The sequence below is a fragment of the Mycteria americana genome, chromosome 9 (genome assembly GCF_035582795.1).
Source record: "Mycteria americana isolate JAX WOST 10 ecotype Jacksonville Zoo and Gardens chromosome 9, USCA_MyAme_1.0, whole genome shotgun sequence".
Taxonomy (NCBI): Eukaryota; Metazoa; Chordata; class Aves; order Ciconiiformes; family Ciconiidae; genus Mycteria; species Mycteria americana.
This window is the reverse complement of record NC_134373.1, coordinates 5726468-5751193: the sequence shown is the minus strand read 5'-3', so window position 1 is coordinate 5751193 and position 24726 is coordinate 5726468. Positions and strand designations below refer to the sequence as shown.

At 43.3% G+C, this 24726-nt stretch overlaps 1 protein-coding gene across 1 annotated transcript in view; it reads left to right on the top strand.

The window, feature by feature from the left end:
- The first annotated feature begins 4297 nt into the window (after positions 1–4297).
- The window catches only part of CPS1 (carbamoyl-phosphate synthase 1), a 97495-nt gene continuing 77066 nt past the window's right edge, over positions 4298–24726 (top strand). Inside the window, exons 1-6 of the mRNA XM_075511507.1 lie at positions 4298–4420; positions 12990–13099; positions 17205–17349; positions 18440–18529; positions 19252–19308; positions 21769–21861. Of these exons, the coding sequence (XP_075367622.1) occupies positions 4298–4420; positions 12990–13099; positions 17205–17349; positions 18440–18529; positions 19252–19308; positions 21769–21861 (618 nt within the window). The remainder of the gene's footprint in view (positions 4421–12989; positions 13100–17204; positions 17350–18439; positions 18530–19251; positions 19309–21768; positions 21862–24726) is intronic.

Here is a 24726-nt window from a genome sequence, read left to right as displayed (position 1 = left end):
TTTATCTTCTGTGCTGAGGTCAGAACCATGTCTTAAAATCTTTTATCACATCTACAAACCTTTTTTGCTTCATATATGAAGGCTGAAGTTCTCTAATAATGAACTGCTACTGTTTGGCTGGACTTCAGGAAGAAGGAAAAAATGTCAGGATGTACAATCATGTGAGTTGGTAAGGGTGAATCAAAATGCAACACCTGAACCTAAAGATTGTATTTTGATTTGCTATGAACGTCTCCCATTAAAATTTAAAATACCCCTTTCCCCCAGACCTCCTCTAAAATAGAACAACCTATGTGGAAAAAAAACATGTTCTGGCTGTGTCTTAAATAGCAGAATTTGGGAAAGCTGAGGGGTAAGGCTTGCCCTTGATTCTTATTCCTTTCAGTTTCTCTCCATATACTCAGGTGAAGATCAGCCTTAGTTTTGAAATTCTTGGCTTGTCGCACTTTGCATCACAATTACCGTGTTTTCTAAACATTGTGGATTTTGCTTGAAATGCTTCATTTGATCTGAGATTGGCTCAAAGCAGTAGATCTGAAAGTGTAACTGAGCTTGCTTTCTCTCCTGCAGCAATCCAAGAGGATGAGGTGATAGGGGATGCCTGTATGCTGTTAGTTCATTTGCATGTGAACAGGATAACTTCAATTTATTCCCCCCCCTCTGCCCCATACTGCAAAAAAAGTAAGTTATGGTCTCTGAGGTAATGGGGTTTGATAGAGTTGTTAGCAGTATGTTGTGAACAAAAGTTGCTATCTAGCTCAAACTTACTGTTGTATCCACTGCAGTGATCTTGCTTGATAAACTAACACCTCATGAGAAAATGTATGGCAAATCTTAATATTTTTCAGGCTTTCAAAACTCTTCCCGTAAGTTCCCTGGGAAGCAAGTGGAGCTTGCCTTGAAATGAAAGACAGGGTTTCCAAATCACTTTGAGGGCTTTTCTTCTAGCTGTAGGCATGGAGGAGAGTATTTGTCTTGTTCCCTGTGGCAGTAGAGAATTTCAGTTTTGCTGGCAAAACTGAAACTGAATTTCAGTTTTGCTGGCAAAACTATTCTGCTTTTCCGCTCAATATTTTTGAAATGTGTTTTAGTTGGGGCAAGACAGGGTGGTCAGAAATCACACACAACCTGACAGATGGCAGGAGAGATTTCCAAAAGAGATTTCCAAAAGAGATTTCCAAAAGAGATTTCCAAAAGAGATTTCCAAGTGAAGGACACTTGGGGGGAAAAAACCTCCTCTCTGATCTCAGCTACAAGAAGGAGAGTCCAAGCAATTCATGTGGGCTGCTTGTTATGCTGATCCCAATCCAGGGGAGACTTATACCACCAGAGCTCCACTCAGCTGGAGGCAGTTACTTGGGACTTGCACTGACACGAATGTGGGCCAACGTGCCCACAAATTGGCCCTGATCTCTTGTCTTTCAAGTAAGAACAGAACTATCTTGTGCTTTTTACAGAGAACTTGAAAATGAAAAATCCTGCATAGCTTGGTTGCTTATAGCAGAGCTTCCCAGCTGTGATGAGCAGCTTTGGGAGCTTCCATTTTGGGGTGCCAGTCCTGGGGCACCTAAGCAGGGCCTCAAGTGCTCTGAGCACTTCTCTTCTGAAAATCAAGCAATTTGTTTTAAGCCCCTGAAAATGTAGGCACTTAGCTTTCTTTGAATATCTTGGCTCTGGGGATTTACAAAGCCATAGACCACTGATTTTGTTTGATTTTTATGGTACAGTGGGACTGTGTGATGAATTTCATTTCTGGTGTTTTTCACTTGTAAACAGTAAGAAAAAGCTCCTCAATTTAATGAGCACTTTGCTCTCCTTGTCCTACTCCCTATCTGTGTACGATATAACGTAAATGAATATGAAACAAAAGGCAGTCTGTCTTTCTTTAAACAGCTATGCAAAGTCTAAGACCATGTTAAGGAAGCCTGAGTTGTAAGTACTTCCCCCGTTCCCCCCCAGTATTTGAACTGTTCTTGTCTGAGTGAATCTTCTGCCTTCATGGCTTTACATTTGTGATTTCTCTGATATGTGTCCTTCCTCCAGAGCCCCTGCCCAAACTTTCTTTCCTGAAGGGATGATACAATTGCAAGTCTTGTACTGGCAGGCAAGTTTTAAGCTCAAGCAGTGTGGTTGCATCTCCATAAAACCATTGGTCTCTGCTCTCCTTTTTCCACTCTTCTATGGTTGGTTTCTTTTTCCTTATTGATTTCCCGTTTCTTAGTGATGCTACCTCTTCTGGTCTTCATGTTAAGCGAAGCACATATTTAAGATCTGTCCAAACCACAGAAGGCTTGTTTGTATGTTGACAGGTTTTTCTGAACTGAGGCTTCTCGCAGAAATACCTGATATATTTTCTGGCCTTAAAGAGTCAACAGTTCATTGCCTCTTTCTAGCACGTTGGCAGTGAGACAAATAGCTTGGATGGTTTTTCCTGTTTTTGGCAAAGGGAAGTTCCTCCATCATGGTGGAGCCTTTGAAAAGGAAGGTGGTTCTTACACTGGAGGGATAACCTTTCTAATCTGAGAAGGTCGGAGGTAGGCTTAATCAATTTTGATAATAAAATGTGGATGAGAAAAGGGGAAGACAGCAGGGTCAAATCTATAGCAGTAGTCAATGGGGCATCCTTGCTGTGGGGGTGATGAAGAAAAGTAGGGTTTTGCCTATTGTTCCCCCATTTAGCATTTCATCCTTAATACACAGCTGCCACATTAGATCTGTGTATGTACTGCAGATCCCTGACAAACTGAATCCTGTTCATGATGTGGTTATGCAGCTGTTTCCACCTTGCAAAAGATGCTGCTCTGCCAAAAGGCATGGTCCTTTTTCTGCTCACTCCTGACTCCGTGTTCATGAATGGCCTCATGGTGAAAGGAAAAGGTTAGTTTTCAGCTGGATCCATCTGCCTCATTGTGCAGCTACACTGAAGCTCACATGGTGGAAGGGGGTAGTTAGGAATTAGCAGTTAGGGTGCTGAAACTGCCAGCGTGGATTGGTTCCAGTTCAAACACGTGTATACCCAGGGCCCAAAGTAACTTCCTGATGTCGGTAGAGAGTAAAATGGAGTGCAGAATTTGCCCTTCAGTATAGCCATAACAAAGGGTAGTGCTTGTAACCTTCCAAATGCTATGCATGACATTTGTGGCAGTATAAAGCTAACATAAGGCCACTCTATACAAAGAAGTCCTGATTATTACTGTCAGTGATTAGAAAAGGTCACCTAAATCCTTTACAGCAGTATGTGTCCAGCTGCAAAAAAAAAAAGTCTGTATATCTTTTTTTTTCTTGCTCTGAGCTAATTGAAGCTTTGATCACCTGGGTTTCAAAAGATGCCTCACCATTTTAGCTCTTCAAGAATAATAATGTGCATGCTTCTCCCACAGCTTTTGTCTTCATTAGGCATTTTCATGTCTGGCTAATGAGGAACACGGTTATAGGAAATATGTGATAGTCACAAAGGTCTGTAGTCAGTTAGGAGATAGCATATGGAACATTTCACCTTATTTCATCTGTTGTCCATTGAAATTTTACCAAAAGATGTTTTTCTCTTGCAGCCATTTCTTTTTCTTGGTGATGTCCTTTTCATTTATTTGGGGAGGGGCAGCACTTTGGGACCTGTGCTAGTGCTTCTGGTGACTGTGTACTCTCCAAAAACAGAGTAAATAGACTACGACTTTCCACAGAATTTGGTCTTCCTACTTTACTTCTTTTAGTACAAGTATGCTTATAGCAGTCACAGGCTGTCCCACTAGCTAACATGTGGACCCCAGATCACACGTTGGAGAGCACTCAAAAGCACACTATGAACAGACTCTCTTAATTTGCCTAGACCGTGTGCTTTTATGAGAACAAGTGGTGCTGTTCTTTGTCTCTTACTGAAATGTAAAGTGTTTGTTTCAGAGCGTGAAGACTGTCTTCATTGCAGTGGGTGTGATTTCTCTAGCAGGTTTTGCTGTGTTCCAGCAGGCAGAGCTAGTGTCTGGCCCGTGATGCAACCCCTACAACAGTGCTCAGAGACCAACCTGAAGAAAAGTGTTGCAAGGGTGTCTAAGCATGCACCCCTCTGAGGAGGGGCGGGAGGAGGTGGGGCTGCACCAGAGACTTTTAATGGCAGAATAAATGGGAAGGTGTAGGGCCACGCTGTACAGTCAGTCCAGCACACGTGCTGTGTCTCTGTTCTCTTCCCCTGTGATCTGCAAGAGTATATTGTCTGCACCAAATCTTGAAGAAATACCTACAAGCAGATTTTTGTTTTGTCTTGTTTTCTTTAAGCTTTAGTTACCCATTGGCAGCTTTCAAGATGACAAGAATTTTGACAGCTTGCAAAGTGGTGAAGACTTTGAAAGGCAGATTGGAGTTTTGCAATGGGTCTGCTGATCACTGGAGTTTCTCAAGGACTGGTACCAGGTTGTCGAGCATCAAGGTAACAGTAACTGAGCTACTGTGATTTAATAGATGTGTTTGGCATGCTGAGAGATAGCTTGCTGCAGATAACAGGGCTTACCTAGACACATAAAATTGAACCAAAGGAGATTTGTCTGAACCCTAAGCAAGGGGGTTGCTTGGCTAAATGGTTTTATTAGCTAAGCAAACACACTTTTTGTGTAGTCTGGAATGGAAATTATAGGGTAAATTGCACCAAAAGGTGGAAGTTCAGGGTTTCAGTTAATTATTATATGGTATTTTCTTTGGCAACACCCCACCCTTCTATAGGACTGACAGCTAACAGAGCAGATCTTTCAGTTCATATGAGCGTGAATCAGCTAGATATTTAAAAACATGCATCACTTGAAGCATGTGATTAATCCTGTTGGATCCACGAAGGATCCATTTTCAATTATTCCATGTATTCCATGTATTCCAATGAAAATGTGATCCATTTTCCATGTATTCCACGTATTCCAATGTATTCCAATGAATTCCATGTATTGGAAACCATGATGGCTCTGAGATTAATCTGAGAGGTAGACAACTCTTTGTGAATGCATCAGTGTATCAGCTCTTGATTTACTGGGGCTCGAACCCCTTAATTCACTTCCCCAACTTTCTTCTGTTCTTTGTTACAAGAGCTGCATTTGACCAGCTTTGCTAGTGTAACTCAGGCAGGTGTGGCAGAGTGCAGTGGTGAAATGGGACTTTCTGTGTGAATTCTGTAGCACTGGCAGTGGTTTGTCATCATGCACTTTGCATTGAGAAGGGCACTCTTGCAAGTGTATCCTGTTGAATGAACAGTGTAATAGAGTTCGCAACCAGAGGAGTGATGTTTCAGCGGGTGGTGGGGGAGAGCTGTTAGAGATTTGGGCTGCGGGTAGCCAGTGGATGTCGCCTTACCTGGCAGGGTGGAGTAGGGGGCTGATCAGTATCATTTCTGTCCACCGAGGACTAGCGTTTCTCTTACCTGTCCCACAGCCACTGATTTTCCAAGAGTTCTCTGAGCTCCTGGCAACAGACCCATTACCTTTAAAACAAAAACTGGCTGCAGAGAAAAACTGGATGAGGAAAGAGGCATCCCTGTTTTCATCCCTTCCTTCAGCATGAGTTCTCTGTTTAGATTTATCTCACCTGCACTTAAAAACAAAGACTGTGTTGTGACTTGTGTTCTCGCTAATAGACTTCCCAAGAGTGCACAGCAGGCATCTTCCTCTTCCCAAGAGTGCACAGCAGGCATGAACCGTTACTTTGTTCACTGTCTTAAAACACAGCACAGTAGTCTTCCTCCCAGCAGGTTGATCCTGACTCTGCAATCAGATCTGGCTTAGGAGGAAGTTATTCCTCCTTGTGATGACAACAGGAGCCCTACTTGTGAATTAGAAGGCCATCATGGTTACCATGTTCCACAGTTGCACCATTTGAAGAGGAAGTAGGGCTCTAACATGAGGAGCAAGTTCCTTGGCTGTTCCTCAGGCTGGTGAAGCTATGTTGGTTTGACACTGACGGCATACTAAAACTATGTCAGAGGCCTCAGGTGGGGCAGTGCTCTCTCTCACATCTTCCAGGACAGGTGCCAGCTTCTATTGTTCCTTTTTGAAATCTCACCACTGGGCTAGAAAGTGTCTCTTGGTGTGACAAAGCAAATTGCAACACAGTTTGAACAACCTCTTCTTTTTGGGCTTTGTGCCTGTGATAGGAGAAAATGGAGACAATTTTACTGCCAGTGTTGCTGGATGAGTGGAACCTGTGAATGCACTGAGAGGTGCTGTTGGCAAATGTCACAGTGTCTAGAGCATAGGAGCCCAGGATTCATACTTGGCCACTTGGTTTATGACTGGTGACGGCCTGCAGCATCAGTATGCTGATGCTATATATTGTAGAACAGGAGTCCATGCAGGTACACTCACGTTCACTAGGGTTTTAGAAACTGTCAAGCCAACTAAGCAGGACTGAAGAATTCTTTTGGAATGCCATCCTTGCTTGTCTCTGTTGCCTTTGATACCTCTCTTGCTTTTTGGAGCTGGTTCAGTTATTTCTGCCATGCTCTGTAGAGTACAGCAGTTGAAGGCTTGTGATGTGCAGAGAAGTGAGTTCAAAGACACATTAGTCTGTGGTTATAAGTCTGCTACAGTAAAAGGCATCTTCTGCTGGTAAAGCTTTGTAGCCCATGGTTGGGATTGCTGGTTCAGCTTCTGATAAGACACCATCTTTCTTTACACATCCCAGGATAATTCTGGTGGGCACCTGTAGCAGACTGGATCCAATGCATTCTTATACTGATGGATTAGCATCTGAAGTTTGGATTTGGCATCTTAAATGACAGATTGATGGTGTCACTCATTCAAGGACTGCACAGCAACAGACCTACAAGGTCATATCTCATAATGCTGAAGCATCCAATTAAGAAGTTTCATGCTCATGGAAAACTGCTGTCCTGCTCTGATGGAGTTACAGTACCAGCTGTTCTAGCATCTACCTAAGGCTGTGCTTGTAAAGCTAAAGAGTGATTGCTTAAAGCCAACGACACCAATGCTGAAGGCAAGGAGAATGAATACTGTTAGGAAAGCAGTGCCAAGTGAAACCCTTGGGAGCTATTTTAACCTCAGTCCCAGCAATTGCAAATACACCCCAGATGGGTCAGAATGAGTTGGGCACTTTCTGTTTCAAGGTGTATGACAGGATCTGTTGCGAGGCAGCCAAGACCTACTGTGCACCTGAAGTGCTGATTCCGGTGGAGCATTTGTACCTGCACAGTGACTAGCTGGCTCACCACAAGGTGTGGTGCTAGCCAGCCAACCCCAGAAGTCTCTTTCTGACATATATTATGTGACATCTTCTGGCTTGGCATTGACACTGGGGAAGGTTGTTTCCTTATTAGACTTAATTATTTGAGTTCAATACCTACAGGAGCTTGTGCTGTCAGAGTGGATGCTTGAACTCATGGACAGTAAGAAGGCTGATATTTAGTGTAGTTTGGGAGCCTATGGCTCTTGAGGTCTCAGCTCAGATTTTTAATGCCACCTTTGCCAGGGGCCACGTGATTCTGTTTCAATTCAGAATCTGCAATACAAAAACTTGAACCTTTCCTGGCCTGGGGCTTTTACTTTAAGAGAGTGTCAGGCTTATACACCTTTTTCCATGGGACATACAGAAGCAGAAGTGGAAGAGACTCCCTAATATACATATGCAAGCAGTAAAGCAGCAGGCCTGAGGGAAAATTTAAGGATAAGCGGTCCTAAAAAGCCAACCTATTGCATAGCTTTGTGTCAGAGTGTGGAAGTTAACTGTAGCTGTGAGACAAGTGACCAAGTAGTGACTTATGGCTGGGTTTAGTGTTGCAGCCATCATTAGAGGTAATGGATATTTGTAAGAAGTTTGGAGAAAGAGTGAAATGCAAAGTAATTAAGGTGTGTGGGCTAATGGCAGTATAGGTAATGATCCCATTCTCCCATTATTGCAGGCTTAAATGAGCATTTAGTTGCCTTTTATTGCTTTTTCTCAGTGGGCTATTTTAGGGAGCATAACAAAATACAATGAAAACATGTTTCTAACCTATGTATAAGCTAAGTAAAGTATTACAGAGCATGAGGGAGAGGTGGTAGTTTTAGTAGAGGGCCTAATAATTCTTCTCCCAAGACTGTTTTCTGTCCAGTTAAACTCAGTATATGTGGGGAAACACTATTGTAGGTGAGCAGTCTGAGATGTGGGGACTCGCAGGTCTGTATTTCCCTATTGCATCCCATCCTTCAGTTCTAAAGGAGAGATGGAGCATCCACGGATGAAAGAGGGGCACAGAGAGCAGATCGGAGACCCCTGTGAGCTCTCTGTAGGCGTGCTTAGCATCAGTGGTTTTGGGGTAGTCAAGCTTCTTTATAATTCAGGAATGGGCAGAGAGACTGCAGCTCGAAGCTCTTATCATTTAATGCTCATCTGAGGCCAATGTAGTTAAATGGGGATGTAAAGAGTAGTACGAGCAATAAATAGGTGGCTTGTAACAGTATAGCTGGCTCAGTAAGGAGAGGATTGGGAGAGCTATAAAAACCACCAGGAGCTAGCTAAAAATATAGCTAGAAATGAGAGGGAGAGGAGGAAAATTTTTGAGCACTGGCTTTAGAAACTATTTCCGATTACTGTAAAAGGGCTCTTCAAATATATTTCGAGGCAGGTGGAAAGTAGCTGAGAAAATGACTGCATGGGAGGCAGAGAGATGGGTGAGGAGGTGAAAGATCAGTCACAAGCTACTCCACCTCTCTCTCTTTGGAGGTGAAAGTGAAGGGGAGGTAAAACAGGGCCTGTTGCCTTTAGAGGTGGGGGGAACTTAGTGAGCTGCTACTGTGGGGGAGAGAAGGGGTGCTCATTTTCTGGAGTGGTCAGTGACTTCTGCTAGGTGTCTCACCTGGCTTGGTTCCCCCTCCTCCTTTGATTTTTGTCACAAATATTTGTGGCATTGTTGTGACCAGCCTTAAGAAGAGTTGAAGTTGTAGGAGCTGTGACTTTTCTAACATGGTACCTGTGTTGCGTTTCTGGCTTTGCTTTCTCTTTGGCTTGGATGGTAAAGGAACTAATACAAAGCTTCTTCCTAAAGTTAGCCTAAGTGTGAATCGTCTTTAGTGTATTCCAAGACACTGACCTGGCTTTTGATTCATTCTTTATTCTTGCCCTTTCTTCTTCTTTTAATTTTAGCCAGAAGCAAATATGCTAAAATAAAATTATATATATAAAAAAGGGTTGGCAAAGGAAGTCTTGACTGTTAGCAATGTCCAGATAGATTTTGAGCCTGTGATGGCATAGTGCTCACAAGAAGAGACATTTTTCTATCAAAGAGAAAACTCCTCCTTTGGTGCTGGTTATTTGGTCTTGAGAGAGTGGATGTAGCACAGTCCTGGCACCAGCTTTCTACTGTAGAAGAAATCTGGTGGCTTTTGGCTTCTTCTGTGCTTCTGATATGTTGGCTGTTACGTAGCCAGCCAGATTTGTGTGCCAAGAAATGTGGCAGAGGCTGTCGTGCTGCGTGGAATCATGGCCTGCCTTAGAAAGGAGATGTTTTATCATCTTCTTACTGGAGGGAAATAAACTGGCCTGCACTGAAATTGAGTCCCAGCTGTGCCTCTGCCATAGATCAGTGTCCATCCTGGCTTTGGTACTCGGCATACTCATAGTCCTCCAGCAGCCCAGCGTTCAGGGTTCAGCTTGGCCTTGCCAAGATAAACTGAGAGAGCTCTTTGGAGGGGAAAAACTTGACTTCCTTGACTGGTCACTCTGTGAGGCCAGTATAAAAGTGGAAAAATTACCTGTTCACTTTCCAGTACAGGGGTTTATAGCAGACACGCTTTAAAAAGCAAATTGTACTGCAGATCTTTTGAGATTTTGCAGGTCTTTATCATCCATCCTGTAGATGGGAAGGGCTGCTAGAGCAGGGAACTAACTGGAACTGAACTCATCTGGTTTTTTACTTTCTTATTGTTTTGTTTGATGTTTTGTTTTTTTTCTAACTGCTACAGCGCTTTGTTTACTTCATGTGTGAAGTGCTTAGTGAAGTGGGACCTGAACTAGTTAACTCTTCAAGTTGCTTTGACAAAATGCACAAAATCTAGCAATACTGCAGCAACAGCATGACCCTTTCTGTTAGCCATCTCCATCCTCAAAGCTCTTCAAGAGCCCTGCAGCCTCTCTGGAGCACAGGGAGCTCTGCTAAAGGTAAAGCTACTGGCATGTAGGAAGGAGAAATCAGATTGCAGATTGTGGAAGAAACATATTAGCTGAGACTACAACAGAGATTTATCTGAGACTACATGGGGATGCTTCTGAGAAGGGTGGAGACAAAAGGACCTCATGGAAGCTCTGGGATTTTTGCTTATTTCTTGCTTGTTGTTTTTTTGAAAGTGAAAATCTCTCTCAGCTAATCCCTGATTGAGCCAGCTGGCCTTCCCTGTAGCCTGTAAATCACTTTTCACATTAAAAACAAAGCTGAAAAGACAAGGTAGGCTGGCAGCTTAGGGACATGCTAACACTGCCGCTGGAAATGCAAGCAAGAATAATTGCTTCTAGAATGCTCAACAAACAAACCAACCACTTAATTAAGAATAATAAATCAAGTAAGGGAGGGAAACATTTGAACATCTATCCCTTGCTATAGCTGAACTTGCAGGCAGATTATGGTTGCTCAGGGACATTCTTCTGCATTACCTGAACACTGTATAGGGGCTCTAATAGTACAACAGGGGCTTCTGTTCAACAGAAGTTATTTCTATGCTGGTCTGGTGTGTAGAAGGGTGGGTGGTCTGTGATGAGAGGAAAGACATGCAGATTCCTGTCAAGTTCTATAGTGACGGTGAGGCTCTAAAGGTCACAGTGATTGCTCTGGCTTTTGGCCCTCAGGAGTTAGATGGATCTTAACTTTTCTGGTCATTCCACCGTTGTGGACTTTGTTTCCTGAAGGATTCTCCCAGGCTATGTTTGCAGTTGTGACTGTGATTCAGGTGATTACCCTAACTTGTACCAACAAATGGCAGGACTTGCTTGAACTAGAGTTGATATTTGGGTGGACTCAAATACGTGGCCTGCTGGGGGAAGGGCTCCATCTCTTGAAACCAAGGCTGAGAGAAAACAGTTCCTACAGTCAGTCTCCCATGTCGGCAGTGTGGGCTGGGTTTTCGGCAGGCTTCAGAAAGGGCAGAGGTCCTGTCCAAAGCCCACTCTGAGGCACCCAGGTGACCTCTGTGCTTTGTAATGCTTTGAGTGTATGGCAGCTTTCTGTAATGAGAGGCTTAGTGAGATTAGGCAGCTGACCAAACTAATTTTTATTTGGGCTAAATCTAGGGGATTTAGCCACAAAAACTGTATTTATAACTGGGGAGGGAGGGGATTGACTATCCCCTCCAGTGTTGCTGACTATCCCATCCAATGGTGTGGGAAGGTTCAGAAAATGATGGCTAAACCTTTTGAGAATAACTGGATGTTTGACATTAATGAGGAAAAAATGCAAGGCTAAAAGCATCCCAGATGCATAGAATTCAATCACTTGGCAGTGCAGTTTGATTTTTTATTTTTTTTTTAGTGCATTTTGCAGTACATTAGTAATTGATCTGTGCAGTATTTGTAACTGTAGAGGAGCTCTAGATGAATGTTTGCCATGATTGTTACAAAATGTTCAATGCTGGGAATGAAATTTCTCCTTGCTGTGATTGTTCATCTGATTTACAGCTAATGGAAAGTAGCTCTCCTGCTCCTTTCTACAGCAAATTGATCTTGATTCTTCTTATAAAAAATCCCAGTAAGAGGAATTGTTCTGTAAAAAAACCCAATATGAAGTTAAATCATGGTGAGAGCTGCTGCCTGGTGGACACACTTGGCACATCTCCTGTGGCACAGACCATTGGGTTTTTGCACTGGTGGTCACTCTGTGACTGCAGCTCTGTGCCCAGGAGGCAGCTGTGCTTGCATTCCAGAAGTGGAAGTTTCTCAGGGCCCAAAAGGTTCGTTGTCCAAATTCTTTTAAGCCCAGAAATTCATTGCAAATCTATTCCTACCTTTACTTACTCTCTCTCTTCCCCTGCATATCATCAGTGATCCTGCTGTCTGAAGGAATCTCCCAACTCATTCTGTCCTTTCTGTTGTGCATATACTCATTTTTTTTGGCTGGAGTTCCCAGGCAGTTTCCCATCCAATTCCTGGACAGGTTAAGAAAGGTTTAGTTTCCAAATGAGGCCAAAGAGGGTGTGTTTAGTCTGGTATGTGCACAGACCCAGCTGTGCCACTGAATCTCTTAACGACTTTTGTAAAAGTCACTCTCTGTGGCCCATTTTCTTCAGCTGTAAAATAGTGATTAAGCCTGTAAGGGATCCCACAGTGTGGGACTCAGTTCTGCTAAACACTCTCTGAAAGAGGTGCAGTTTTATGGGAAGTTTTCCTCTAGGCTGCTTGTTCCATATCTACCTCTTCCAGGACAATTTGTGCCTATCCCTGAGGTAACTGAGACCACGAGTGTCTGTCTGATCCACGAGTTCCTCTTTTCTTGTGTCCTACAGCAGAATGGACTGGTATTTTGAATTTTGCTGTCTGACACGAGTCCAACTAAGCATATGCTTACTTTTAGCGGCTTAGCTGTACAGTTGCAACAGAAGTTAAGCACCTATAAAAGGTCACAGCTGGATGAGAGCCAGTGTACTCAGCAGCAAGCCTTTTGCAAACATTGAGGAGAGAGGTGATCCTTTCCCTACAGAGTTATGATACTGGTTAATTGCAAGATATAATGGGTGGAAGAAATGAACAAAGTGATATGGAAGGGTGATCCCACAGTAATAGCAGCACATGCTCTGCCTGCGGAGAGGGTTTGCCGGCTGCCTTGCCCTCATTAGGAGCACAATGTTTCCTAAGTGCAGGAAAAAGAAAAAGAGCATCAGGAGACCAGTAAAAGAGACAGTATCTTGGCAGCTGGGAATGGGAGAGGGGCAGGAATACTTACGATGTGAGGCGTGAAAGGCAGGTGTCCTAGGTGTTACCTGTATAAACATCAAGCCTTTTCCTCCTGTGTTTGAGTTTCTTCATGTGCCTTTCTCTAGGCGCAGACGGCGAACTTGGTGCTGGAAGATGGGACGAAGATGAAGGGCTATTCTTTTGGCTATCCATCCTCCACAGCAGGGGAAGTCGTATTCAACACTGGTCTTTCTGGGTAAGGCAAAAGCAAATGAAATATAAGCACCAAAACTTCTCTGGGAGCTTGTTAAAGTGTGAAAGCTGCTTTTTCCAAGCTTGCAGGGTCCTGATCCAAGTATGTAGTGTTCTGTATAAGAAAACACTGTAGTCCAGGGACACGGAGAGAGAGATATTTAATGAAGAGACTTCAGGCAGTCCTCTTGTGTCAGCATTTGTGGTGATGAGCAACTTCAAAGACTGATATAACTAACCATGATAGTGAGGTATGTAGGGATCAGATCACTTCCCGTTGAAATGCAGCCATTGCTGAGTCAGAGCAGAGGAGCTGTCTTTGTTCTCCCTCCAGTGCTCTGATCAAATATAGAGGTTTGAATCATCTGCAACCTTCTGGGTAACGGAACTTGGTTTCCAAGTGTAAAACTTTTAAATCCCAAGGTTCCCAAGTTGGTCACCTATATGACCCATCCCTTATGACACTTGTTGGCTCATACCACAATTAAGGATGCATTTAAACTCTGTGCCCTTTCCAGCTAAAAGGTAGGATCAGATTCATGCCTAACCTATCATGACTCTCTGTCCTCTTGAGTGGTAGAAGCCAGTGGCTGACTTAGGATGGCAGCCAAATGCTGCCAGTGCTTTTGAGCAGAAGAAATCTGCCCAGAGGAATGAGGCTTTTGGTTAGGAGAGGGACATGTTCCTGGGGAGGTGAGACAGCTCTGAGGTTGTTGGTGCTTGAGCTTTTTCTGCAGTCATTCATAGCTGTCTTTGCCCAGCTGCCTTGCATTCCCCAAATTCTGCTCTCCTTTGGAGAAACCAGTACTCACAGGATGAGTTTTTAAATTATCTCATTGGTGAGAATGTTAAATTGCTGCGGAGGGGAATCTGTTTGCAAAGTTTTGCATTAGGAGGCAATTATTTAAGTATTTTGACAGCACTAATTACTGGCTATGTTAATATACCTGTCAACAAGCAACTGTTTAATATGGATCAGAATGATGGAGGGCACCAGAGTTCTCTTCTTGGTGATAGATTATGGGCAATAAATCTTGTCACATCACAAAAGTCAAGGAGGACCTGATGGATTAATTTCCTCTCCACATGTTACTGTGGCAGCAGAAGCTGTGTTTGCTCATTTTCTAGTCATTTGGAGAGGATGCCTGTGAAAGAGAGATCTCTTCTGTGCTGGGAAGCATATGGGCATGGAGGGAACATTCAAAATGTGAGGTGGTATCTTCAGAGCACTCTCCAGGAGCATGGCCTTGATTGATTGATTCAGAGAAGAGGAAGATAAGAGTTTGCAGCATTGTTGCAGATCATAAAAGTGACATATTTGCTACTAGTCCAGGGATTGCTGTCCAGTGAAAGAAACCCTGTAGCTCTGCCTAGTGCTCCTGAGCATGGAGATCAGGACCTTATGTATCCAGAGGAACCCAGCTACCTCTTTTCATTGACACAGTAAGAGGCTAAGTGCCTGCGTGAAGGAGGTGCCTGGGGTTGGGGCCTTTTACAGACTGTCTGGGCACATAGCAACTTGTCAGTATAGGGAGCAAGAGGCTAGTACGGGGTCGATTTTGCCATGGCTGCTGTTAAGCCTCAGACCGCTGCTTTCTGTGAAGTGGGTGTTTCTACATGCTGAGTGGGGTCAGCATGGGCTCTGTTCTAGGATGATTAATATGCTGCTCCGCACCTCGTCTCCTCATCTGGACTCCCACGTTCTGATTCATGTCATAGAACTGGGAGGCAAAGCACTTTATGTGCCTACAGCTTCCAGGCTTGAAGTAGCTAAAGCTGGCTGAAATGTTGTCATATTACCCTGGAATAGAGGGCAGAGAGCACTGTTTTGGGGGTGGAATGTTGAATTTTCATTAGAAAAGCATGAGGATGAACTTTTCAGAAACGTTTGCTCAAAAAAAAAAAAAAATCCTGGTGTTGCAGCCATCTGTTTGGTATAGGAACAAAAAGGAAGAGAGGAGATTTCCAATTAAGAAAGAAGAAGAATTACAAGCCATAAAATGTTCCCATGTTTGAAACATCTCAGTAAATGCATTTGCCTCCAAAAAGTCTGCGTGTGTTTTCCATGATATTCTAGTGAGAGAACTGATTGACGGGAATTTTCGGAAATCAGGCAGGCCTTTGGGCAGGCACAGCAAGGATTAGACCTTGCAGCATCTTTGGAGCTCATGTTCCCATCTGCTCCTCTGTGCTCCACAAGGCATTGTGCCTGCTTAAAGGGCATTGCATCTCAGTGCAGAGCTGTGCCTTCATACCCCAGCCAAACCCAATGGCTCTCTGTCCTTGTTTGCTGATTACAAATAACACACAAAGGTTAATTACATTAGCTTTGTCATTAACAAAGAGTCTTTTGAAAGCATAACCAGTTGACTCGGAAGGAGAGAGCAATGCCAAACGTGCACATGCCATGCGCTTACGGCAGTTCTGTGATCACACTGCACTTTGTGCGGTTGTTTACCTGCAGTAGGAAGTATAGATTTGGACAGCAGGAGAGGCTTACCTGAAAATATTTCATGGCCGTTGTTCATTTGACATGTCATTTCTCAGAGCTGGCTGGTGTGCTGGGCTGTCTATATCTGCCTGCAACCATTCCGGGTTTTGTGAAGAGTTTCCCAATGTTTGACAATTAATCTTCTGGCAGTAAGCCTGATGTTCCATAAAAATGTCTCTTGTGACTTGCTGATATCTGGTAGATGGCTGGAGTTGCCAATTATGTATTGTTTAAACAATAATGACAATAACAAATTATATTTTGTATAGGGCAGATTCATCCTGAAGTGTCTTTATGCATTTGGCTAAATATTTGTGTGGATAACTTCATCTTTTGCTAAATTACAGCTGCTTTTGGGTTGAAAGACAGCAATCATTTAATGGATTGCTGCAACAGTGTGCTACAGTATAAGGGAGAAAGTGAAGGACTGCATGTTAATTTGAAGCTGAAGAATAGCAGCATGGACATGTAGACCATGTTTACCCTGTTCCCCTCTTTGGGGTTGAAAGATTGGATCTACTGGATCCAGAGCTGATACTTTGCAAAATCCTAGATTTGATCCTCCACTGCAGAAGCATATTCCACCACACTTCTAGTTCTGTCCTTGCTGAGAAGGGTATTCAGGCAGGTGCTTGAACAAAGGTGCTGCTCCTGGGGCTTCTGCCTGGGCTAAAGATAGAAGGACATGTTTTGGGTCCTTGTGACCAGGGTGGACTGCTGAATCCTAAAGCATTGCCTTCAACCTGCCTTCTTCAGAGATACACAAATCAACTTCCAAGCACTTAAGAGTCTTGTCAGGTGAAATGTATGGTGTCCTGTGGGTGGGAACCTGGAGATTGCCTAGAAGAGAGGCCAGGCCTCTGCTGGGAGAAGCTGCAGAAGTGGTACCCTGGCACGGTTTGTTGACAGAGCAGGTAGGAGAGAAGAACCCAGACTAGTACTGAGGAATCACAATGATAATTCACAGCTGCTTCCCTGATTCCCAGACAAAAAGATAGGCATAGATTTGTCTACCTGCTCCCCCACAGAAAGAGCAGTTACAGCCCTGAACATCTCAAAACCTGCAAGCTGCAGACTGAGGAAGGGACCAAGTCTGGGCAAACAGCTCTGTTGTCTATTGGCTTTTCAGTTTCAGCTTTCTATTGCCACTGAGAGGGGCAAGTTCTTACACCACATGGAGAGAAGGACACAGCAATGACAAAGCACCGCCCACATAGTGTGCCCAGGGAATGACCAAGCCTAAGCCATTATCTGTGGGTCAAGTGATATGCCATGCACTTACTGCAGTTCTGTGATCACTCTACACTTTGTGTAGTTGTTTACCTTATGTTAAATCACAAGGAGTCTGAGTTTGTTAATAGCTCCTGTGCTTTTCTTAAATGAAACATGAGAAGCCAAAGCCTTTCCTTGTTCTCAGTGTCAAATGTTTAATCACAGATGGCAAAGTCAGGGCAGATTCACAGATGTGTTTGCTTTTATACTGAGAATGCTTTCACATGAATACCATTTCTGTCTTTTTGTCATACAGGAATTCAGACCTGTCTTGTTTTCACTGGCTCTTTTGTTTTCCTTTCAACTCCAGACCAATGTACTTTTCTTCTATTTCTTCTTCGTCTAGATACACCGAAGCCTTGACAGATCCCAGCTACAAAGGACAGATTCTTACATTGGCTAACCCCATAGTTGGGAATGGTGGAGTGCCTGACCCGGCTGCTTTGGATGAAACGGGCCTCAGGAAGTTTCTGGAGTCTGATGGGATCAAGGTAACAGTGGGAGATGCAGAGCTGATCAAAGGGTGCTGCTCGCAGCCTGAGTGAGTGTCTGTGTTTGTGTGTGTATGCGCACAAGAGTTAACTGGCACCCTCACAGGAGTTAGAAGGAATCAATGATACTCAGCCTTTCTTTTTCTTCTTCTGGATGTTGTCCTTTGGAGGAACGGTGGCAAAAGATAATCCATCTGGCTTTCTATACCCAGGCCATGTGCTGTCTGAAAGCAGTGTATTTCCCATCAGTGATAGACATGCTACAGTTTTTGTGAACTGCTGTCCTGGATGGCTTTTTTTCCACATTCCCTTCTGCCTCATATTTATCTGTGTTTGCCCAGGACTGGTTGCCACAAAGAGATCAAATGCCAGTGAGAATGAGAAGTTTCTGCGTGCTGAGACTTTTCTCTATATGCCTATACTACCACAAACAGGGGAGGTGACAGTTGTGTGGAGAAGCCCGTATGTACTAGTGCAGGAACCAGTATCTACACTGTGGTGACAGGGGATATTGGCTAGGAGCAGGGCTGTGTCCATGCAGTGGTGGCAGTGCTGAAAAATGAAACAAAACCATGTAATTGCAGAACCAGTGAAATGCTTTACTGTCCTGAGGTGAAATGACTCCTTATAAGCTATCTAACTCCACTGGAAAACGGAGCTGACTTTTGAAATGAAATGTCACTTAAAAGTGAAAAGCTTTCTTAAACAAAAAATGGATCAAAATAAAACATTTTGTCTTGTCTTACGTTTCCATTTTCTTTCTAATGAGAAGTGTTTTCTCAGTTCAATGCAATTTGCAGCTTTGGTTACCTGGAAGCCACCTTATCTTTCCTAAGTAAAAGGGCCCAGGTACAATCATGACAGAGCGTGCAGTCTTTACCCCTTTGCCAGGTATGTGTTCTGTGCACTCGCCCTGTGAAGACTCAGATTTGCTATCTTTTTGTTATATTAGAGCAGCCATGCTATTTCTGCCTAGCTTCCTGTCCTGTCCATGATATGGTTTGCAGTGGATGAATACTGAAAACTCAGAAGGTACAGAGCAAGTACAGAGTGATCCTTCAGTGCAAAATGACGTTTCTTCTCTCTGCAGGTTTCAGCTTTGCTGGTGCTGGATTACAGCAATGAGTACAGCCACTGGCAGGCTGCTAGGAGCCTGGGAGAGTGGTTGCAGGAAGAACAGGTGAGCAATCTAGGGAAACTGCATTGTGAGAACGGACCTGTATGTATGGGAACAGCGGAAAGAACTGCTGGCTTTGAGCTGGTAACCACTCTTCTCCTCAGATGTCTTCACCAGTCTGTACTGGGCTCATTCTGTGTTCCTTAATTCTCTGATTCCTCATCCATTTCTCTTTTTCAGGGTGCAATGGTATTTCAAAGATCTGTCTGGCAGGAATGTTAATTAGATGGGGATGTTTGGTTCTCTGTAAAAATGATACACATTAGATTATATTCTATTCTCTTGTCAAATGTTTCTGTAGTGCTGCTCCTAGTAGTTGCCAAGGTCATAATCTCAAGAGATGTTAGCTGCCAGAACCCTACTGACTTGAAGCTGTAGGAGTCAAGGATGTGTCAGTAGACTGCCGCTGACTTGTGATGGCTGGGAGGGTTAGGTACTCATAAGTAAGGCAAAATAGGGCTCATAAATGAGGCAGATATTTACCACATGAACTTTTTATTTTGTGCTTTTTAGTGCAGAAGCTAGCTTTGAAGAACTAAGCTATTTATGAGTGGGAATAGGGAGGAGAAGTGAAGAACTGGAAGTGAGGCAGCCTTGGTAATAGTGCTGCTAAGAGCCAGAGCTCCTTAAACAAGGACGTGTTCTCAGCAAAGTGGTCTGGCTGCTGTCTTCTTCTGTCTTAGCTGCTTGTTCTCTAAGTTATCCTTCTCTTCTGTTTTCTTCAGGTGCCTGCACTGTATGGGATTGATACCAGAATGCTCTCCAAATTAATTCGTGACAAGGTATGATCTGCTTCCCTTGATCCAGTTGCATTAACCTTGCTATTACTGGGCCCTTTTTCTAACAGTGCAGCAAACTGGGGGTAGCAATGATGCTGCTGGGCTGCCTTGACCTCAGATGCTGCTCAGGTCCCTGTGCTCTTCCAAAGGCTCTGTGTCTTCTGTACAGCTGAGGCAATGCTCTGATCCCAGGGAGCTCCCTCTCCTTGGCTCTGCTCTGGGTTTCATGTTCTACATAAGTGAACCAGCACAAGCCGATGTAAATGAAAGGCCTCAGGTAGCTGTGTCAGATACAACAGGTAGTAGTGTCAACTACGTGTTGCCTCAGTAACAGTCAGAGAGAGCAACAACTCTGTGAGATATTGTGGATATTAGTTCACAGACAGCACCACCTTTGGTCAGTGGAAATTCTACTGCTCCTCAGAGACAAAGGAATGCCTACAATAACCTAAGCTGGATTCCTAACTCAGGCTGGTTTTCTTTGGCTGAAGCCTGTTATTATTTTTAATAGTCGTTACTTAGCCCTTGGAAGCCAGAGAAGACAATTGAAGGACATGAGCAGGATTATGTTACCGAATGGAGGTTAATGTTAAGGTACATTTCACACTGGCTAAAACAGTGATCAAAGCCAGTCTGAATGTAAATGTGCCTTGGAGCCTCTTCCTTTGTAATGGATTATTTGAAGCTGCTCTTTTCTTTAGGTGATCAATTTGCAGTCCAAGCCCACACCCCCTTTCATTCCACAGAGCAAAATATGAATGACCCAGCTTGAATATTTGTAGAAATGAATTTTTATGGGAAGATAGGGCGTTGTCCTGCTGTTACAGCCAGCAGACAAGTGCAGTTTAATACAATAGAAAATGGCAATACATTTTTCTACTTTCTTGAGACATACTGTTTAATGGATCAGCATTCCTTTCACCCAAAGTAAATATGCTTTCAATGTTTATCCTGTAACTTAGCAGTGTATGGTAGTAATGCCCATTACACTGGGACTCTGAGTGGTATTGGTTTATGGCTTTTAAAATAGTGTGTAATGTAGCCTTTTCTCCCAGTCTTCTCAGGTGGAGAAAACCAGCTTAGTATTTCACTCCATGTCTGTTTATAAATTGGGAGTGAGAACAGGGCTTCGTTATGACAAATGCAGAAATGAGCAGTGACTTGTTAAATTTGACTCTAAAGGTAAATGCAGGGAACTATTTGGCTGAATAATCTGGGAGCAAGGTAGGACACAGGGTTCCTGTTTGAGAGCAATGGCTTTAGGACTTTGTCATCAGCGTTTATGGGCCTGACTGCATGGTAGCACTCAGCAGTTTCTGTGGTTCACAGGAACCTGACTTGTTTAAGACGATGCTGACCTTTTCAGCTCTGCTCCACGCAAAGCAGCCTGCAGTAGCTTTTGGTGTAAGGTGCTACTCAAGATGAGATAGGATGTCAGCCACTGTTAAGAGCAAAACTCTGTCTTTAAAACTTACCCTTAGTAGTGCGCACAGCAATGCAAGATGCTTGCCCTAGGAAAATGGCAAGGATACTTCAGGTATAGCCAACCATGGAAGTATCTCATGGATCACTAAAGTATCACTAAACCCAATGAGCAATCCTGGTGTGCATGTTGGCCTGATATCCACAGGATGAGCTGAGTTTAACATGTTTTATCATGGAAGTGTTATGTGTTAAAAGTTACAATAAAACATTGACTTCTGTTTTACTTTCCCCTTCCATCCTTGAAAACTTCTGTATTGCACACCCTGTCCCCATGCTGAGAAGAGGTTAACGCTAGGTTAATCCCACTTATTCCAGGAGCAGGGCAAAACCGAAACAGGGATTTTTCCACTGAGACCTTTAATAAGCAGAAGGTGGAGAAGGATATGCTGCTGCCAGAGCAAGAGCGTCCTAGCTTCTGTGAGGTGGTAACAGCAATAAAGAGTAGAGCTTGCTGGAGGTGGTGGTTGTTTTGTTGTTTTTTTTTTTAATTTTTTTAAAATAGCTTATTCGGAAAACGGTTGTGCTGACCTGCCTCTTATGTAGCTTTGCCTTACCCTAGCTCTGCTGCCTGGTAGCTATCCACAGGAAGTGGCTGAAGACCTCACAGTGGGTTTCCAAAACCAAAAAGCTTCAAACTGCTTTGTGGATTACTCTCAGATCTACACAACAGTTAATTGGGGATCTGAATTCTGATCCTGTTGGAAGGCAACCCATTTTACTGTTACCAGACAGCTTGCCAAACTGCCTATTAACAAATTTAACTGCTGACAATGCCTTTCTCCTGAATGAAGGATTTTAAACAGATTTTTGATATCGAGGTAGGCTCATAAACTTCTGAAGAGGCTAGAAATGGTTATAAGCCGCCAAGAAACCATCTCTAAACAGCTGTTCCAGTTGCTGTGCCTGTTAGCACCTTGTCCCAGTGTTCACAGCTTCTCCTTTGCTCATGCTTTGTTGTTTACTGGTGTATTTCCACAGGGAACAGTACTTGGGAAGATTGAATTTGAAGGTCAGCCCATGGAGTTTGCAGACCCAAATAAGCAAAACTTAATTGCAGAAGTTTCAACAAAGGTAAGAAGTTCTTCTGTAGTCCCAGGGCTGTACACTCCAGGTAGTAACTGCTCCCCAGTTGCTCTGGGGATCTTCCAGTCTTTCTAAACAAACAATTTGGGCACCTTTTCTTAAATGATACACCTTTCCAGACCTTTGAAGGACTGTTGTCTCAAGATCATCCTCGTAGAATCCCCATGGCTCCTTAGGTGCAGTGTTGAAGACGTAAAATGAGCTGTGTTGAGCTGGATGTAGTCTGAACAGAGGATTGTGTGTTACAAAGACAGGATTGAGAAGTATTGGGGATACAGTTAGACCTAGTATATGGTGGACATTTTTAAACATAAGAAGAATTAATAAAAAGAATGGTTGCTTTCCTTCAATAAATTTCAGGAAGGCTCACAATAACATTTGATAATCTGTGTTCAGGCATAATTTTGTTGAGGTGATTCCAGAAGATATTTCGAGACTTCAAAAAGAGACCAAGTTAGGAATCCCCTGGATCTAATATTACTGGCATTAGCTGCTTCGTCTATAGATATGTACAGAACAGCAGTTAAGTTTGTACTCTGTTAGCTGGGCATGCAAACTATGTTCGACCACAAGCTGAGAAGAACATTACAAATCACAAGCATGTAGCAAACCAGGCCTACACTAAAAATAGTAACTATTCTTGTTCCAATGCAAGGGATAACATCTTAAATTGTGGACTCTTGGTGATTTAATTGTGGGATAAAGAGTGCCTTGGGTGCTTAATCCCATTGACTGAAGTGAGAACTGAGTGTATGAGTCCCTTTTACAAATTCCATGCTTACTATGGTGTTTGCAGCTCCTTCAAGATCAGTGAGGCTCTGGAAGAGCTCTGCAAATAGTTGCTTGTGTACTGTTCTGCATACAAACTGGTGTGTTAGTGGCACGAGCACAAAGCAGTCCTCAACAGACTAGTTGGTGAGTAGGTGGGAATTTGAAGTGCAGTCTCCATCCAGGCTTGGATTTACAGTAGTAACTGGTTACCTGGGATGCCATTGGAATACATAGGCCGCCGTGCAAATCTCATCTTCGGGGATCTCACCAACTCATGCCAGTGCCTCCACTGTATTTTGAGTCAGGGCCTCGTTGCTACACAGAAGGATGGCAATTGCTTATTGAGGTTGTGATCTATGATTGCAAGATGCAGGTGGAGCCATTTGGAGCAGTAACTCAGAAATAGGTAAGGTTGCTGATGCTAAACTCTGCAATTACTAAGACAGAATTACTGTAAAGATGCTGCAAATAGCTTCTAAAAGGGAGATATAGTAAGATTAACGGAGCTTTGACGGTCTCATGTTTATAACTTCATTTTATAGGCTTAAAAAGCAACATCACAAATAAAGCTGAAAATGAAGTAAGCTGTTCAGCGTTGGTAATTACTGGACATGATAATCTATCTGTTGCCAAACAGCTATTTTCATGTAAATCAGGATACAGTAAGATCAGGAATCTGCTTATCAATTGTACATTAGGAGTGATTGATTTTTTTTATTATTATTTTTCCCCCTGCCTTCTTTAGATGCTAGTGGTATAGAATCTATTTGCTAATGTTGCCTATACAGGGCAGGGAATGTAGAAAACTGCCAGTATTTTGCAGGAGCTTTTGTCAGAGATGTATTTTGGTGCATGTGATGGTCAGGGTCCCAAAGCAGGTGGGCATTTAACCACTTGAAGCTAAAAGGTCACTTCTATCCGCACATACAGCCCCACGTACTCTTTTTGTTCTCAGCACTATTGCCAGCAGGAGTTTCTACTCTCCCTGACTGCTGGCTCGCAGCCTTCCCACATCATCCTTTCAGACTGGGACAGTTTTTTATAGTCTGTGCCGTGAACAGATGAGGGAAATCCTCTGGCTGTAGAAGGAATATATTTTAACAGTTCCCTGATCCAGTTCCCAATCTGGTTTCTGTCTAGACATACTCTTGGCCAGATGCAGGGGTCAGTGCTCTGCAGTACAGAGGAATAAGTGTGAGAAGTGGGGGGAGGGTTGTGAAGACAGCAACACCTAAAATCAGTCTTGCTGCTGAAGGAAATGTTGTAACAAAGCCTAATTTGTTACATAAAATAATAGCCTAATTAATTGGACAGGGAAGAGTTTTGAGAGTGAGGTAATGAAAGTACCTCAAAGCAGTTTTGTCCCACAACTCTCTCTGGCCATTAGAACAGCCAAGGAGAACCTTTGAGGGAGATCCTTGCTTCATAATGTTTTGCAGATTTTTAAGTTTAGATGTTGTGAGGAATTGAGGCTTCTCCAAAAGCCCTTTTAAAAAGGAGGGTGTGTTTTTACTAAGGGACTCTGGCACATTACACTAAGTTAGTTTCTGTGAGAACTGGGCACCTTAATCTTCTTGAGATTTTTGAAACCCACTTCCCAGAAGCCTGAAGGACAACAGGTAGAAGATGCATACAATTCCTGTGCAGTGATACAGTTCCACCATGGACTGTGGAAGTAGAATCCACTTGTGTATTGGTGACTGTGAAGATACTGTTGTATTTGATGTCAAGCACAGCTTCATATCGGAAGCTTTGAGTGATCTAACAAGACCCAGTTTCAATATGATTTCCATTCCACTCATTCTCAGAAAGAGATTGTGGGGTACTTTGCCATCTGACTACGTAGTGTGAACCACAAGATATGTTCCAATACAAAAATCTCCTTTCAGTATTACAAAGACGGAGTTGCAACCGCAGTGGTAACACTACTGGCTCTGTCCTGAGTCATGTCCAATACAAAAATCTCCTTTCGGTATTACAAAAAAGGAGTTGCAACCATAGTGGTAACACTACTGGCTCTGTCCTGAGTCATGTCCTCAAAGGTGGATTAGGGACCATTGGCCGTTCAGGTGTTGCAGCTTG